General features: G+C 38.9%; 1 protein-coding gene across 1 annotated transcript in view; it reads left to right on the top strand.

Moving 5' to 3' along the window:
- The window catches only part of VIPR2 (vasoactive intestinal peptide receptor 2), an 83,430-nt gene that overhangs the window by 2,919 nt on the left and 64,062 nt on the right, over positions 1 to 16,449 (top strand). Inside the window, exon 2 of the mRNA XM_070726272.1 lies at positions 5,362 to 5,464. Coding sequence (XP_070582373.1) covers positions 5,362 to 5,464 — 103 coding nt within the window. The remainder of the gene's footprint in view (positions 1 to 5,361; positions 5,465 to 16,449) is intronic.

Genomic DNA, 16,449 nt, shown 5'->3' with positions numbered 1-16,449 from the left:
TTTTCTAAAGTACCTGAAGTTTCAACAGAGAAATGAGGAAAAAGATTGTTAAAAAACAGAAAGTTTCACTTTTGCAAAAAGAAACCTCTATCTTTTGCAGTTTGCATTGCTATAGCACTATGATGGTGAACCTATGGCATGCATGCCACAAGTGGCACATGGAGCCATATGTGCTGGCACGTGAGCTGTTACCCTAGCTCAGCTCCAGTGCACATGTGCATGCAAGTCAGCTGATTTTTGGCTGGCGCAGAGGCTCTGGGAGAGTGTTTTCTGCCTCCGGAGGGCCTCCAGTGGGGAGAGGTCATTTTCACCCTCCTCAGGCTCCAGGAGTCTATGGGGTCCATCAGAAGTCGGAAAATGAGGGAGCAGGGGACATGCACACATGCACCTGGGCTTGGGGTGCATTGAATTATGGGTGTGAGCATGCATGTGCATGCAATAGCACGTGCACGCTTGCTTTTGGCACCCGAGGGAAAAAAGGTTCACCATCACTGCTATAGCAAATCCAAAATTACCGTAAGTTGGATCATTTCTTAAGCTAACACCAGTGTTTCCACCCCTACAACATTCTTCTGTATACATCTAATTATTTTTAACAAGCTTCTGGTTTTTTTTAATCTTAGCATTTTTTTTAAAAAAAAATCAGCTTTAAAGTTTATCTGATTGATAGTTGTCTTTGCGGTTTACAGAATTCTATATTTTAATTTTTCTAAGGAAAAGGTTTTTATGCTGAAGGACAACTGTGTAGAAATTAACGACTGGTTTTGTAGGTGTAACATCCTTAATCAGTCAATTGGAAATCCTGAAGTATTTAGATAATATGCTAAATTTCACTTATTTGGCAGTAAAGTTTTTGTAGCCGATTGGGTTGTTACAAAAGACTATTTTGTTAGCTTATGTGTTGCTTGGACCTAGGAAACAGAATAATTTGATAACTTAGGTTAAACTATGTATAAGTGCAAGTTTTTGAATATGGAATTATTTGGTTCAAGTTTTGAACAGAAAGGTTAAAACCCCCAAAGTTTTGGCAAGGTGTTATAGTTTGAAGTAATAAAGTTCTTTGATTGGGCCAACAATGAGTAAAGTCTGGTTCTTTGTTGTCATCTAGTGTTCATCTAGGTTTTTACAGTAGCTCTGATTTAGACTAAGATAATTTTTACATTAAAAGAGATTTCAAACTTCCTTATCCTTTCCTCTCCTTAATGTGGGATTTACAATTTAGTAATACTCCCTGTGATTATACAGATGGACTTCCTACTTATCAGAGATTAAGCCTTGACTTCCACACAAAGAACAAAGAACAGTGTAGAAATTATGAGAATCTGAGGTATCAGAGTTGTGGAAGGCTTATGAAGATTGGTCTTGCCAGTCTTGCCATGTCTCATTTGAACTACAGCACATATCTAAAGCATTGAAAAGCCAGGCTTTACTGTGGTTTAATGCTAGAATTGAGAAGAGCTTCAGTGGCATGGGGAGAAAGATAAAAAAACATTGCAAAAGTTACCCCTCTCACGTTTTTCAGTTATTGTAAGTAGAAGTTGCTTTGGCTACTTGCTTGCAACTGCTGTACTCTGCAGTAATAATTACAGAGCAGCATTTAATCCTTTCAAACTTGAGACAAAGATAGGAAGTGAGAAAATACTTGGGTGTCTCTCATACTTGACTAGAAACTACAGTTCTAGATATTTTGTTGTGTACTGACCTCATTCTACCGCATTCTATCACATTCTAGGCTTAAATTGCAGCAGCCAAAACATTGTCCTGATGTGTGGTATAATTCAGTATTTGTCCCTCTGCTGTTTCTTATTTATTTTTTAGGCCTGTAAATCAGTGTTGATTCCTAAGTACTCCCTACACAAGTCCCTTCAGTCTTCTTGGCAATGTTTTTGAAAGTTGCTTGCCATTGCTTTCTTCCCAGAGCCGAGAGAGAATGGCTGGCCCAGGGCCACCCAGATGACTTTGTGCCCAAAGGTGGGACTAGAGCTCCCGGTTTCCAATTTCTGTCTTGGTGCTTTAACCTGTACACCAGATTGACTTTCACCAAAGCTGTGCCTTCAAAGAAACAATTTCCCAGAAGGAAGAGGGTGCTTATTTAGTATTCCAGATGAGGCTATAATGGTTATAATATGGGTGTCTGCAGAGGGGGATTTTAAAGAGGTCAGATTGATGGCTGAGCCCACATAACCAGTGCTTTGCCCATTTTTATGTGTCCTAAACACACACACTCACATACAAACACACACACACACACACAGCTTTATGTAAAGCTGTGAGACATTTTGGTTGACACTTCAAAATAACTGTGGGGCTCTGATTGTCATCTGATGTTTTATTTTCCAATTTAGGAATCGGCAACGTACAACAAAGTGGCGTCTCTTGATCCAGCTATGCAAAAATTTAGGTGCTGAAATTTGCACTTGGTGAAAGACAGGATATGTTTAATCAAACTATTGAATAAATCACAATGCATGGGTTTGCACAACCGTGTCATTATTTGGTTTGTTTAATCTTGACTATATAATGGTAGTACGGTATGTTCTTCAGAATGATATGCGAAGCCAACCATGTCAATTCAGAGACTGGCTTTTAACTAAAAAAATCAAATGTCAGTCGTATATAAGTCATGTTTTATTGGACATAGTTCCTCTGGGGCTTCCTTTTAGAAGCAGATATTTTTTTTAATTTCAGAATTAATGAATTCCCAATTGAAATTTAAGAAATCAAGCTGATATTGCTATAGCTATACATAATCCTCAATTAGCAATTGTTCAAAGTTACAATTGCACCGAGGTGTCTTATGATAAGTCCTCACACTTACAATCATGGAAGCATCCCCGTCGTCACATGATCAATTTTGGGACATTTGGCAACCAAATTATTTGCAGCAGCATCCTGGGGTGATGGGATCAACATTTGAAAATTTCCCAGCTGGCTTTTGACATGCAAAGTCAATGGGGAAAGCCCACTTTACTTAAGGACTGCATGATTCAATTGAAAACTGCAGTTATTTGCTTAACAACCATGGCAAAAAAAGTTAGTATAATCCAGCTTTAAGTTACAGCCACCTTCCTTAACAATGGGAATTTATCCTAGTTGTGGCTGCAAGTCAAGGACTATCTGTGTATTTATTTAATTGGACTTGTATGCCGCCTCTCTCCGAGGACTCAGGGTGGCTTACAACATATAAAGGTACAAAATATAAAAGCAAATTTAAATATAAAGTCCAATATTAATAATCTAAAAACCCAGTTAATATAAAACCCATTTAAAACCATACATATACACCAATCAATCTCAAAATTAACAGCCGGAGCAAATGTTAAAATTCAACTGCCTCTGGCCTGCCAACATAAGTGAGTTTTTAAAGCCTTTCGGAAGGCCAGGAAAGTGGGGGCAGTGTAAATTTTCAAAGGGGAGGAGCTGGTTCCAGAGGGTTGGAGCAGCCACAAAGAAGGTCCTTCCCCTAGGGCCCATCAGTCGGCATTGTTTGGCTGACGGGACCTAGAGAAGGCTGACTCTGGGGGTTCTGAGATGGTCCTGTTGATAACTTGGACCAAGCCTAACTAAAACCAATCATTTTAGTTTCCCAAACATTTTGAAGATATTTCAGTTTGACATAGAATGTAAAACTTTTTAATAATAATGGCTATTTGCAAGCTAGTGCTCCCAAACTATAATTGAAACTTCAGATCGTGTAGAATGCAGCTGCAAAAGCAATCATGGGCTTCCCCAGGTATGCCCATGTTACACCAACACTCCATAGTCTGCATTGGTTGCCGATCAGTTTCCGGTCACAATTCAAAGTGTTGGTTATGACCTATATAGCCCTTCATGGCATCGGACCAGAATATCTTCGGGACCGCCTTCTGCCGCACAAATCCCAGTGACCGGTTAGGTCCCACAGAGTTGGCCTTTTCCGGGTCCCATTGATGAAACAATGCCGTCTGGCGGGTCCCAGGGGAAGAGCCTTCTCTGTGGCGGCCCGACCCTTTGGAATCAACTCCCCCGGAGATTAACTCCCCCGGAGATTAGGATTGCCCCCACCCTTTTGTAAACTCCTTAAAACCCATCTCTGTCATCAGGCATGGGGAAATTGATTCCCCTGGGCTGTTTCTGTTTTGTATGAGATGGTTTGTATCAGATGTATGATTGTTTTTTATATTAAGGGTTTTAAATTGTTTTAATTATTGGATTTGTACTGTTTTGTTGTTGTGAGCTGCCCCGAGCCTTTGGAGAGGGGTGGCATACAAATCTAATAAATAAATTATTATTATTATTATTAATAATAATAATAATAGGCATAATTTAATTATGAAAATCAATTGAGATAAGCAATTCCAATGAACATTTTCATAATTTAATAAGTCACAATTTGCTAGATCTGTAAAACGGACTGTAAACAATAGTTTCAAACAGTAAAGGCTTGTTTTGTATAATACATACTAAACCAACATAAAATAATCCATGTTTATAAATTAGTGCAATGGATGAAGTACTTTTATGCTTTTTCTAAGCTGCAGAAGACTTTGGCAGAGAAAACGTTTCTTAATCGAATTTAACATAACCTGTAAATTTTGAGGCTCTGGTATCTTACATCAGAAAGAAATCAGAGCATAAATCTCTTTAGCTAGTTAATAACTTTGTTATCCTTATCTTCTGGTTAAAACAATTCTATGCTCTCAGGTGAACTTACTATAGATAATCATATTCTAGATATCTTACTAATGATGCTTTTTTGTAGATCTTGAAATTGAGTGTGAGGCAGAGCTAGACACTTTAAACCATTAATAGTTAAACCATTAATTTTGATTGTCATGTGTAGCTACCATATTTGCTGCAAAGTACTGAACAGCCAGAAGATGATAACAAGGAGATTCAGAATTCAATCAGATTTTTTTAGCCTAGTGTGACCCCAACCTATACTGGGAATCTAATAATACAGAACTGCCTTTCATAATCTTTGTAAAAAGAGACATGGGAGAACTAGAATAACAGAGTTGGAAGATCTTCTAGTCCAACCTTCTGCTCACGCAGGAAACGCTACACCTCTTGAAACAAATGATTATCCCATCTCTTCTTTAAAACTTTCAGTATTGTAACATTTACAACTTCTAGAGGCAAGTTGTTCCACTGACTAATTGTTCTAACTGAATTAATTCAGTCAGTGGGGCGGCATACAAATCTAATACATTATTTATTATTATTATTATTATTATTATTATTATTATTATTATTATTAATTATTCTAACTCATATAAACAACAGCTTCCTAGTTTGTCTCCCCCACCCCAAGCTGGTTCTACTAGCATTGATGTCCTTTCTAAAAAGTCTAATGTTTCGGCTTTTGTTTTTATTCAACAGGTAAAAAGTATTCACCCAGAATGCAGAATGCAACAGGAAATCATTCAAGAAGAAAAAGACTGTATGGAACGTTTAAAGAATGCCAATACAGTGAGTTTAACAGGTGAGTTAATGGCTTTTAGTAGCATAGCAGTCATTCACTAATGGTCCACTGGTATTTCTACATCTGCTTACTGAGGACATGATGATGTGGCATAAAATGGCACATTGTTCTAAATTATAGTACGATTTGAGTTTTGGTTAGTATCGTGCAGAACAACTCATGATACAGAAATGGTAGTTTGCTCTTTCGGAGGTTCTCAGAAACCCTTTTGGTATTGACTGCTGAAATAATAATAATAATAATAATAATAATAATAATAATAATAATAATAAATTTATTTATTAGATTTGTATGCTGCCCCTCTCCGCAGACTCAGGGCGGCTGAAAACTGGTAATATATTTTTCCTGCTGTTTTGGGGTGTGAAATATACAAAACTTGAATGGCCTAAAGTTAGCCTTCACAATTTTATTTAAAAAGTAAAAGATCACACACAAATTCATTCTATAGCTGGGCACACCAACATATATAATATGGTTCCATCCACATTATAGATTGTAATCACGAAAAAATAATCCACACCTGAGTAAGTTAGCTCTATCTCAACTGTAACACTCAGCATGGTATAGAACAGTGATGGCGAACCTATGGCACAGGTGCCACAGGTGGCACGTGGAGTCATATCTGCTGGCATGCAAGCCATTGCCCTAGCTCAGCTCCAGCGGGCATGTGTGTGCTGGCCAGCTGATTTTTGGCTCACACAAGAGGCTCTGGGAGGGCATTTTTGGCTTCCAGAGAGCCTCTAGGGGGATGAGGGAGGGCATTTTTACCATCCTCCGGCTCCAGAGAAGCCTTTGGAGTCTGGGAGGGCAAAACACGAGCCTACTGGGCTCAACAGAAGGTGGGAAACAGGTGTTTCGGGACTCCAGAGGGACTCCGGGGGACGGGGGGAAGCTGTTTTCACCCTCCGTATGCATTGAATTATGGGTGTGAGCACTCATGCATGCGTGATAGCGCACGCCCATTCTCTTTTGGCACCTGAGGAAAATAAGGTTCGCCATCACTGGTATAGAACCTTCCTATTTGGTGTATAAACCAACAAATGGAAACCAAGAGTTTCATAAACTTTCTCTCCTGCCATCTGCTGGCCATCTCAATATTTGCAGCCCTATATCTTGATCCTAAGAAGCAGCTCACATCGATGATATAAATATCATCATCTACACACCCCTGTAAAAATTCCAGAGTTTTGAGATGTAAATCACACCAAGATAAGTAACTTCAGAATTTTTTTCACCTTATATTAATTTTTTCCCAGATTATAGTAATCTGTAAATTTATAATTTAGAAGCATAACTTAGTTGAAAAACAAACTGAAATCTTCTGGGAGAAAATAAAACTTTAAAAAAAGCAGCATGGTTGCATAAGCATGCATGCCCTTAAACCAGGGGTGCCAAACACAAGACCCTCAGGCTGGACCTGGTCGGATCTGGTCTGCAGACTGTCCTGGAAAACATAAGGGGCCAGCTCGTGTTGCTTCTACCTAGTCTACCCAGTGCAAACAGGAAACTTCATGATAGAGTGCAGTGAAGGGCTCCCCAGCCGGTGCTATCAATGCGCTCCTAGTGACTGGCGTGGCTGTGTGCGTGTCCGGCACGTTCAAGCGTGATTCAAGCAAGATTCGGCTTCTGCGCATGAGCAAGAAGAAAAATCTCACATGTGTGAGATTTATTATTATTATTATTATTATTATTATTATTATTATCATCATTATCATTATCATTATTTATTGGATTTGTATGCCGCCCCTCTCCGTAGACTTTTGCCGATTTTTGGCAATTTTTGGCAATTTCTTTGTTTCCGCACATGCGCAAGCGCAGAAGCAAAAAATTGGCAAAATCTTGCGTATGAGCGCATCCTTGCATGAGATTTTGCTTCCTGCATACACTTTGGAATCAACTACCCCCATGGTCTGTATAGCCCCCACCCAACTGGCTTTCTGTAAGGGGCTGAAGACCTGGCTTTGCCGGCAGGCCTGGGGACCCTGAGATTGACATCTTATTCTGGCCAAGATATGATTGATTGAGATGTTTGATAGTATGATTGCAGTGGGTTATTTGGGTTTTAAAGTATTTTAAATTGTTGCATTTTAATTATTGTTTTTTATCTTGGTGTAAGCTGCCCTGAGTTCCACGGGATTGGATGGCATATAAATCTAAATAATAATAATAGTAGTAGTAGTAGTAGTAGTAGTAGTAGTAATAATAATAATAATAATAATAATAATAATAATAATAATAATAATAATATTAAAGGAGGGGGAAATTCTAAAGTGGTTTATCTTGGACTGATTGTTTTTTTAACATTTTTTAAAACCTGAGCATTTAATGGAAGCATGTATACTTTTTATATCCACCAGCGGTATGTATACTCAACATCAGCAGAGATATGTTGTGTGCATGTTTTTTTAAATTATGGGTTTTAGTTTTAATTATTTTAGTTGTAATTATTAGATTTGTATTGTACATTGTTTTTCTATTACTGTTGTGAGCTGCCCCGAGTCTGGAGGACAGAAGGAAAAGGGGGGACATGATCGAAACATTTAAATATGTTAAAGGGTTAAATAAGGTTCAGGAGGGAAGTGTTTTTAATAGGAAAGTGAACACAAGAACAAGGGGACACAATCTGAAGTTAGTTGGGGGAAAGATCAAAAGTAATGTGAGAAAATATTATTTTACTGAAAGAGTAATAGATCCTTGGAACAAACTTCCAGCAGACGTGGTAGATAAATCCACAGTAACTGAATTTAAACATGCCTGGGATAAACATATATCCATCCTAAGATAAAATACAGAAAATAGTATAAGGGCAGACTAGATGGACCAGGAGGTCTTTTTCTGCCGTCAGACTTCTATGTTTCTATGTTTCTATACCCAAACATAAATATTTTTTTAAAAATCCCAGAACTGTAAATACAGTATATTGAATTCTACTGTATAATGCAATATTAATGCAATATCAGGGGTTTTCAGTTCAATTGTATAGAATGCGAAGGATGTGTCTTTTTGTTTTATTTTTTATGTATAATGTACACAGAAGATGGCATTTAATTTCATTGTATGAGTCTACGGAAAGGGGCAGCATACAAATCTAATAAATAAATAAATGAGGTGCAATGACAATAAAGTAAACTATAACAAACCAACTAACAAACTAACTAATGCCAGGAACGTTGGGAAACGCTGCCATAAACAATGATTGTTTTTTTTAAAAAATTGTAATATTCTTAGGGCATAAACAGTTAAGAACAAAAATATAGAAAAGTGTGAGAGTTACTTCCTGTTATAAGCGGTAATATTTTAACAAACACTGAGATATAATTGTGTTCATATGTATACAAAGTTGACGATATTTTCCAATGACCAATATAGCTTCAGATTGGAACTCTCCTTTCTTTATATTCAAACCATTATAAAAAATGATCCATAGATGTTGTACTTTAGGAGGGGAAACTGTGCTAGAAGGAAGTAGCTGTTTCTATTCCTTTACTTTTGAAAGAAATTTTGTTGCCTATTTGAGTGCAAATGGAATAGAAGATTATCAAAAAGCAAATACAAGAAGTACGATATTTTCAGCAAGTAGGTGCCTTAGCCAAGGCCATCTGCTCATAGTGTAAATAAATGATGTTTTTATTCTTCTGGTAGGGAGACAATAAATATACCAGTGACCTTATAAATGAAAAAAGTGTACCTTTGCCAGGGAATGCAAAAAAACCGTATCAATAGCCTAATGCTACTTTATAGGCAAAGATAACTCTGTTAGTGTTATGGAAGGCTAAAATTCAAAGACAGTTGAATTGTCTTTTCAGATTGAAGTTCTAAATCAAATTAGTTGAGTGTGTCAGGTTGAATCAGATGACATTCCTGATAAAAACATACCTTTATCATATTTAATCTTTAAACTGAATTGACTCACTTTGACAGTTTGAATTGCAATTCCAAACTCAACAAATGAGTCAGGAGATCTAAATCAAATTTTCCAACCTTGGCTCTTGGTCATTGCTAATCTATATGCTACTAACTTCTGTTTCAAAAGGACTACCTAGAATAGTGATGGTGAACCTATGGCACAGGTGCCACAGGTGGCACACGGAGCCATATCTGCTGGTATACGAGTCCTTGCCCTAGCTCAACTCCACTGTGCATGTGAGTGCTGGCCAACTGATTTTTGGCTTGCACAGAGGCTCTGGGAGGGCATTTTTGGCTTTCAGAGAGCCTCCAGGGGATGGGCAAAGGTGTTTCTAGCCTACCCTGGCTCCAGGGAAGCCTTTGGAGCCTGGGAGAGCAAAACACAAGCCAATTGGGTGTACCAGAAATTGGGAAACAGGCCATTTTCAGCCTTCAAAGGGCCTCCGAGGGGCCGAGTAAGCTGTTTTTTGCCCTCCCCAGGCATTGAATTATGGGTGTGGGCACTCGCTCATGCGCAATAGCATGTGCACATGCTCTTTCGACACCCAAGGAAAAAAAGGTTTGCCATCACTGAACTAGAATTTCATATTAGGACATGTGAACTAGTAACCAAATCTGGAAGATACTTGCAATGACAAAGCTTAAAAAGTTTTCTATCATAAATCTAAAGGAATGATAAGATTCTCCTTACCTTTTTTCTTCAAAGGTGTAATTTGCATTAATAAGCAGGCTATTCTGATTGAATATCTTTGACCTCCCATGTTGAGTATCCAATCACCATTGTTGCTCCCAGACTAATTAGCCAATTATAATTATACCTTTCTTGAGTTTCTTCCAGAGAAAACAATGCTATAAATATCTTGATAGAGATCTAGGTTTAATGAATTAAGGACACTTTTACTTCTATATCAATATCACATATATTTTTATCATGACAGCTTTAAAAAAAATCTATAATTGGCTGGGTACACAGATAATGCTAAACCATAAAACACGATTTATCAATAGTACTGGCTGTTTTACCTGTGAACTAAGCCAAAATGTGTTCTGATTGTTTGGAGCTAAGTAAAGGTTCTTTTTGGTAGAGTGATTCTTAAATCAATAAGGCTAATTTCATTATTGTTTTTACCAACCCATTTTCTCTCCACTCTTGGTGACTCCTCGTTCCTACAATTTTCTTAGCAAGGTTTTTCGAATTGCCTTTACCTCTTACCTCTTAAAGCTAAAACAAAGTGACTGGCCCAAGATAAGCCAGTTGCCTTTGTGTCTAAGACAAAACTCAAACTTGGGGTCTCCCATTTTCTAGGCTAGTGATGGTGAATCTTTTTTTCCCTTGGTTGCTGAAAGTTTGCGTGCATGCCCATAATTTAACGCCCCCACATGTGCGCATGCCCCCTCCTCCATTTCCTAACTTCCAGTGGGCCTAGTTTTTCACCCTTCCTGGGCTACAGAGGCTCTCCCCCCCCCGAGGCTCTTAGGAGACCAAAAACGCCCTCCCAGATCCTCTGCATGACCCAAAAATCATCTGGCCAGCACACACAAAGGGAAGCAAAGAGGAATCTCAGTGGCACAATGACAGGCGCTTCAGACAACAACGGAAGTCCGGAGGCGGACATCCCAGTGGCACCGGCAAGCACAAAGAGAACCCCAGTGGGGGAGGCAAAGGGGAATTCTAGCAGCACAAGGACAGGTGCTTCGGCCGACAACAGTCTTCTCCCATCCTTTGTCTTCCCCCCCCCACCTCCTCCACCCGCTCCCGAACAAGGATCAGAATGATGGCGGTAATAAGGCAAAAGGGGTGAGTTTTGGGATGGGTTTGCACACATTTTTTGCTTTTACATTGATTCCTATGGGAAAAATTGCTTCTACTTACGAATGTTTCTACTTAAGAACCTGGTCACGGAACTGATTAATTTCATAAGTAGAGGTACCACTGTACTTAATAGGAAACAAAAAAAAATTCTGGTCTGTTTATTTATCTATTAAATTAATTTATTTGTCTATTAAATTGCAATCCAATCTGAACTCAAGGAAATAAGAAGAAAGGAGAGTTATAACTGAATACCAAATGTATTTTTAGCTGGCTGAGATGCTCTTAGTTCTTTTTAAAAATTGCATTGTGAGATTTTCCAGAGAATGATACAAAGGCTAGGAAAATAATATTGTAATCTACTATACCTCTGTGATCTATATATAGAGCATACAAATATTGCTTTAGTTCACCCATGTATGAATCACATTTCTGTGGGGACCATTGACTTAAATGCAGGTGCAAACACATTACCTTTTTTTGAGTTGAGAAAAGAACCAATTTAAAAAGTCACCGTTTATTGATTAGCCTTTCTAAAATCAGAATATAATCAAAGAGCAGGAGGGCCAGCCGGTGGCAACGGTTGGCACAAAAGAGCCTGGGAAATAGAACTAGTAAACCCAGGACTCAGACATTTCCCACTGAACTTGACCTTTTTAGAACTTCGGTGCTACTTGACTGATAGATTAATGAACTGGACTATCTCCTGTATCCTTAAAATTTTAAAAATATTTCTAATTTTATTTTTTTAATAATTAATTTATATATTTTAATATTGATTATTAATTAATATCAATTTTAGAGTAAATTTTAGAATAAATTGGAGGAGGGTTAAATTTGATGGATAATTGGGTTGGATGTGATTGCTATGGGTGGGCTGGGTGGGATTTTGGTATGGATGAAGCGAATGGAAATGGTATGAATGATTTAATTAGCCTACCTGACACTGGAGAGGCGGGAGGGGAGGGGGCACTGATCTCTGGGTTGGCAGAGGGTTGGAATATTCCGGTGTTGCTGGGGAGAGGCAGATATTACAGGAGCCATGGAGCTAGCTGTTCCAGGGGAATAAGGGATCGCTGCTTAATAACGATCCCTTGTTCTGGCTCCATGAGCTCAACCCTGGGCACTGGTGATGAGTGTAATTCTGGCCCTGGGCTCAGGCTGATGCTACTCAATGCCAGGTCAGTGGTAAATAAAGCTCTCCTCATCCTGGCATGTGTGACTGAAACCTGGCTGGGCCCGGAGGGAGGAGTTCCTCTCTCTGAAATTTTCCCAGCCGGGTTTCAGATATGGCATCAGCCTCGACCCCAGGGAAGGGGGGGAGGAGTGGCTATTTTAGCCAGGGAGAGCCTTTGCCTGCGTAGACTCGTTGCTCCAGAAATTGCGGGTTGCGAGTCCCTCCTGCTGAAGTTGGACGTAGGGGTTCAGGTGGGCTTGTTACTCACGTACCTGCCTCCCAGCTGCGTGTCAACAGCCCGGGGTGGCAGTGGGGTTCCCCAGACTTATTGTCTTGGGGGACTTTAACCTGCCGTTGCTCGGTGAAACATCTGGACTAGCACAGGGGTTCATGGCCACCATGACAGCCATGGACCTGACTCAAGTAGTACAGGGTCCGACTCATGAGGGGGGGCATGCACCTGACATGGTATTCCTCTCTGAGCAATTGGGTAATGATCTGAGACTAAGGGGCTTAGAAGTGTTGCCTTTTATATTGTTGTTAGCCGCCACGAGTCTTCAGAGAGGGGCGGCATACAAATCTAATAAATACAATACAAATACAAATGGTGAGCCTATGGCTTGGTTGCACAGGTGGCACTCAGAGTCATATCTTCTGGCACGCCAGCCACCACCCTAGCTCAGCTCCAACATGCATGTGTATACAGGCCAGCTGATTTTTGGTTCGTACATAGGCTCTGGAAGGGCGATTTTGGCTTCCAGAGAGTCTCCGGGGGGGAATGGCGGAGGGCATTTTTAACTTCCCCTGGCTGCAGGGAGGCCTTTGAAGCCTGGGCAGGGTAAAACACGAGCCTTCCGGGACCATCAGAAGTTCGGAAACAGTCCATTTCTAGCCTCCAGAAGACTTCCGGGGGTTGGGGAAGTTGTTTTCACCATCCTCGGGCATTGAATTATGGGTGTGGGCATTTGTGGATGTGCGATAGCGCATGTGCATGCTCTTTCGGCACCTAAGGAAAAAAAGGTTGGCCATCACTCTCCTTAGCCCTTTTTCCAGATAGCTGAACTTTGAATGGAAAAGACAACCTTCAAAAATTGTTGCTGTTAGTTAATAACAAGGCAGGTTCTTAGCAAGAAGGATGTTTTAAAGGTCCGATGTAGCATTTTAAGTGTTGATAAACAGCCAATGCAGAGCTTTCAATGCAGTCATTTGTATTTAATACCTTGTACCACTTATACAATTTGTCTACTGCGTTTTGCATTACTTGCAATTTCTGGAATATAAAGCACCTTGCAATAGTTGAGATGGGTTATATGCAAGGCATGTATAATTGTTGCTAGATCTGACTAATAAAGGAAGGATCACAGGGGGTTTATTACTGTATGTGTGCAAATGAGCATCTTTCTCCAGTCTCCACCTGTGAATCTAATGTCAACTCTGGGTCACAGAGCATATCTAAACAGCAAATTTGTTAGGGGAGTACAGTGGGTGGGAAGTTCAGAGAACAAAAGATGATGTACAAATTTGGGTGTTAGTGTGCTGAAAGCAAATGGATGTGTAACCATAAAAATTGTTGTATTTTCTCTGTCTCTCTCTTTTTGTATTAAATACTTTTTTAAAAAAAGCAAACCTTTTGGGGGGTACTGTATATAGTTTTTCTTTAATTCCTCAGCTTTCCTCTCCCTGGTGTAGTTTCCAACAATAAACTACAATTAATATTAGGATTATAGTATCTTACCTTCCAAAGCTATACATGATCACCAGATGGTATTATTTTCAGAATGTTCTTTAACTTTGTTGCCATCTACTGGTTATCTAGTCATTGCAGCCCTGATGTGGTAATCTTATGAAAACTTCTCCTTTAAATCTTAATTCTTTCCAATGTTCATATATAAAGATAAACAGATTTGGTTCTTTCAAAGGACAACTTTCTTTTGGATTAACTCATATGTGAAGCTATCATTCTATCTGACACAGAATTCTTTCCATACCTGAGAAAAATTCCTAAAAAATATTTCTTTTGAGATCTTAAATATACCACATTTATCCTTAACTCATTCTCTAAAGAAAAATGTATCTTTCTCTTTATTGAAACACAAATGTTGTTAAAAGATTACAAGATTAGTTTAGCAGAGCATAATAATTTAATAATAATAATAATAATAATTTATTAGATTTGTATGCCGCCCCTCTCCGAAGACTCGGGGCGGCTCACAACAATGATAAAAACAATATTATAGTGGCACAAATCTAATATTAAAAGAAATAACTAAAACCCTATCATATTAAAACCAATGCTATATTCATACCATCAAATCCATGAAGCATTTTCTGAATTACAGTTTAACTGCTTATTAAGTTTATCTGAGTTAAGTACATGTAAAGGCAAAAGAGCTATTCATTTTGTATAGCTGAAATAGAATCTCAATCATTACCTTTTATTTTTCTCCAATCCTGATTTATTTCCTTCTTATTTCATATTTCACAGATCATTATGACCTGTTTTTTTCTCTCCCCAAATCATTGGGTCAAGTAGTATACTCGAAGTGTAAGTAAAGTAAAGTGTAGTTAAATGGATACATATAGAGTATTTTACTTCCTTTTACAACTTCTTTGCTACTTTCTGGGAGTCTGCACACAGACCTTATCTTTTGCAATAGAAACATAGAAACATAGAAGACTGACGGCAAAAAAAGACCTCAAGGTCCATCTAGTCTGCCCTTATACTATTTCCTGTATTTTATCTTACAATGGATATATGTTTATCCCAGGCATGTTTAAATTCAGTTACTGTGGATTTACCAACCACGTCTGCTGGAAGTTTGTTCCAAGGATCTATTACTCTTTCAGTAAAATAATATTTTCTCACATTACTTTTGATCTTTCCCCCAACTAACTTCAGATTGTGTCCCCTTGTTCTTGTGTTCACTTTCCTATTAAAAACACTTCCCTCCTGAACCTTATTTAACCCTTTAACATATTTAAATGTTTCGATCATGTCCCCCCCTTTTCCCTCTTCCTGCTTGTTATACCTCTAGCTATGCAGCCAAGCATCCTATTGCTTTTCCTACTGCCCGACCACACTGCTCACCCATTTTGAGACTGTCAGAAATCACTACCCCTAAATCCTTCTCTTCTGATTTTTGTTAACTATGTTAACTATGATCTGATACCTATATACACTATGTCATTAGACATTACAGTAAGAAGCATATGAAGTTTAGTGTCATATTTTTAAAATTTGCATCCCACCTTTATTATATTTGCAAATTACTCAAGGCAGCAGATTCAGCCAACCCAATTTCCTCCACCAATTTTCCCCACAACAACCTTGAGCTACAGCGGAGCTCAAGGTTGATTCAGCCTTTCATCCTTCCGAGATGGGTAAAAGGAGGACCCAGATTGTTTGGGGTGATATGCTGACTCTTAACTTCTGTGAAGTGGTACATAGGTCTAAGTGCTATTGCTATGGTGAGATGTGGGCTGGGGTGGAGAAAGTGGGGCCGGGAGGGGGGGAGGGAGTGGGAGAGGGAGAGACCCAAGGTCACCCAACTGTCTTTCAGGGCTAAAGCAGGATTTAAAAGCATAGTCTGTTTCTTTCCAGCCTGTTGCCTTAACCACTAGACCTGGGTAAGAGTCTGGGTAATCTAGATATAATTTCACTTGCTATGTTTTTTTTTATTGGAGCTGTTGCATATTTGATACCCTCTGATACTTAACATTTTGGATGAGGATATTAGTGTATGTAGTGCAGGTGGTGCATTTTGTCATGAAAGGCAGATATTATGTTAAGATTTAAGATAGAAACCATGCAAAGGTCCTGTCCCAGTGATGAACTCTCCAAGAAATACCGTGTTTCCCCGAAAGTAAGACAGTGTCTTACTTTCTTTTTATCCCCAAAAGCCCCACTATGTCTTACTTTCGGGGTATGTCTTATATTGGAAAAAAATTGTCGAATTTTTTGTTTTAACCATAAAATTAACATTTATTAACAACCTGAACAGTATTGTATCCACCACAAAACAGCAGATGATACCCCAGTATGCCAGTGTGTATGTTTTACTGATGTATGATTAATACTGTGTGCATTACCGT

This window comes from Erythrolamprus reginae, chromosome Z (genome assembly GCF_031021105.1).
Source record: "Erythrolamprus reginae isolate rEryReg1 chromosome Z, rEryReg1.hap1, whole genome shotgun sequence".
Lineage (NCBI taxonomy): Eukaryota > Metazoa > Chordata > Lepidosauria > Squamata > Dipsadidae > Erythrolamprus > Erythrolamprus reginae.
This window is presented reverse-complemented; position numbering and strand designations above follow the sequence as displayed.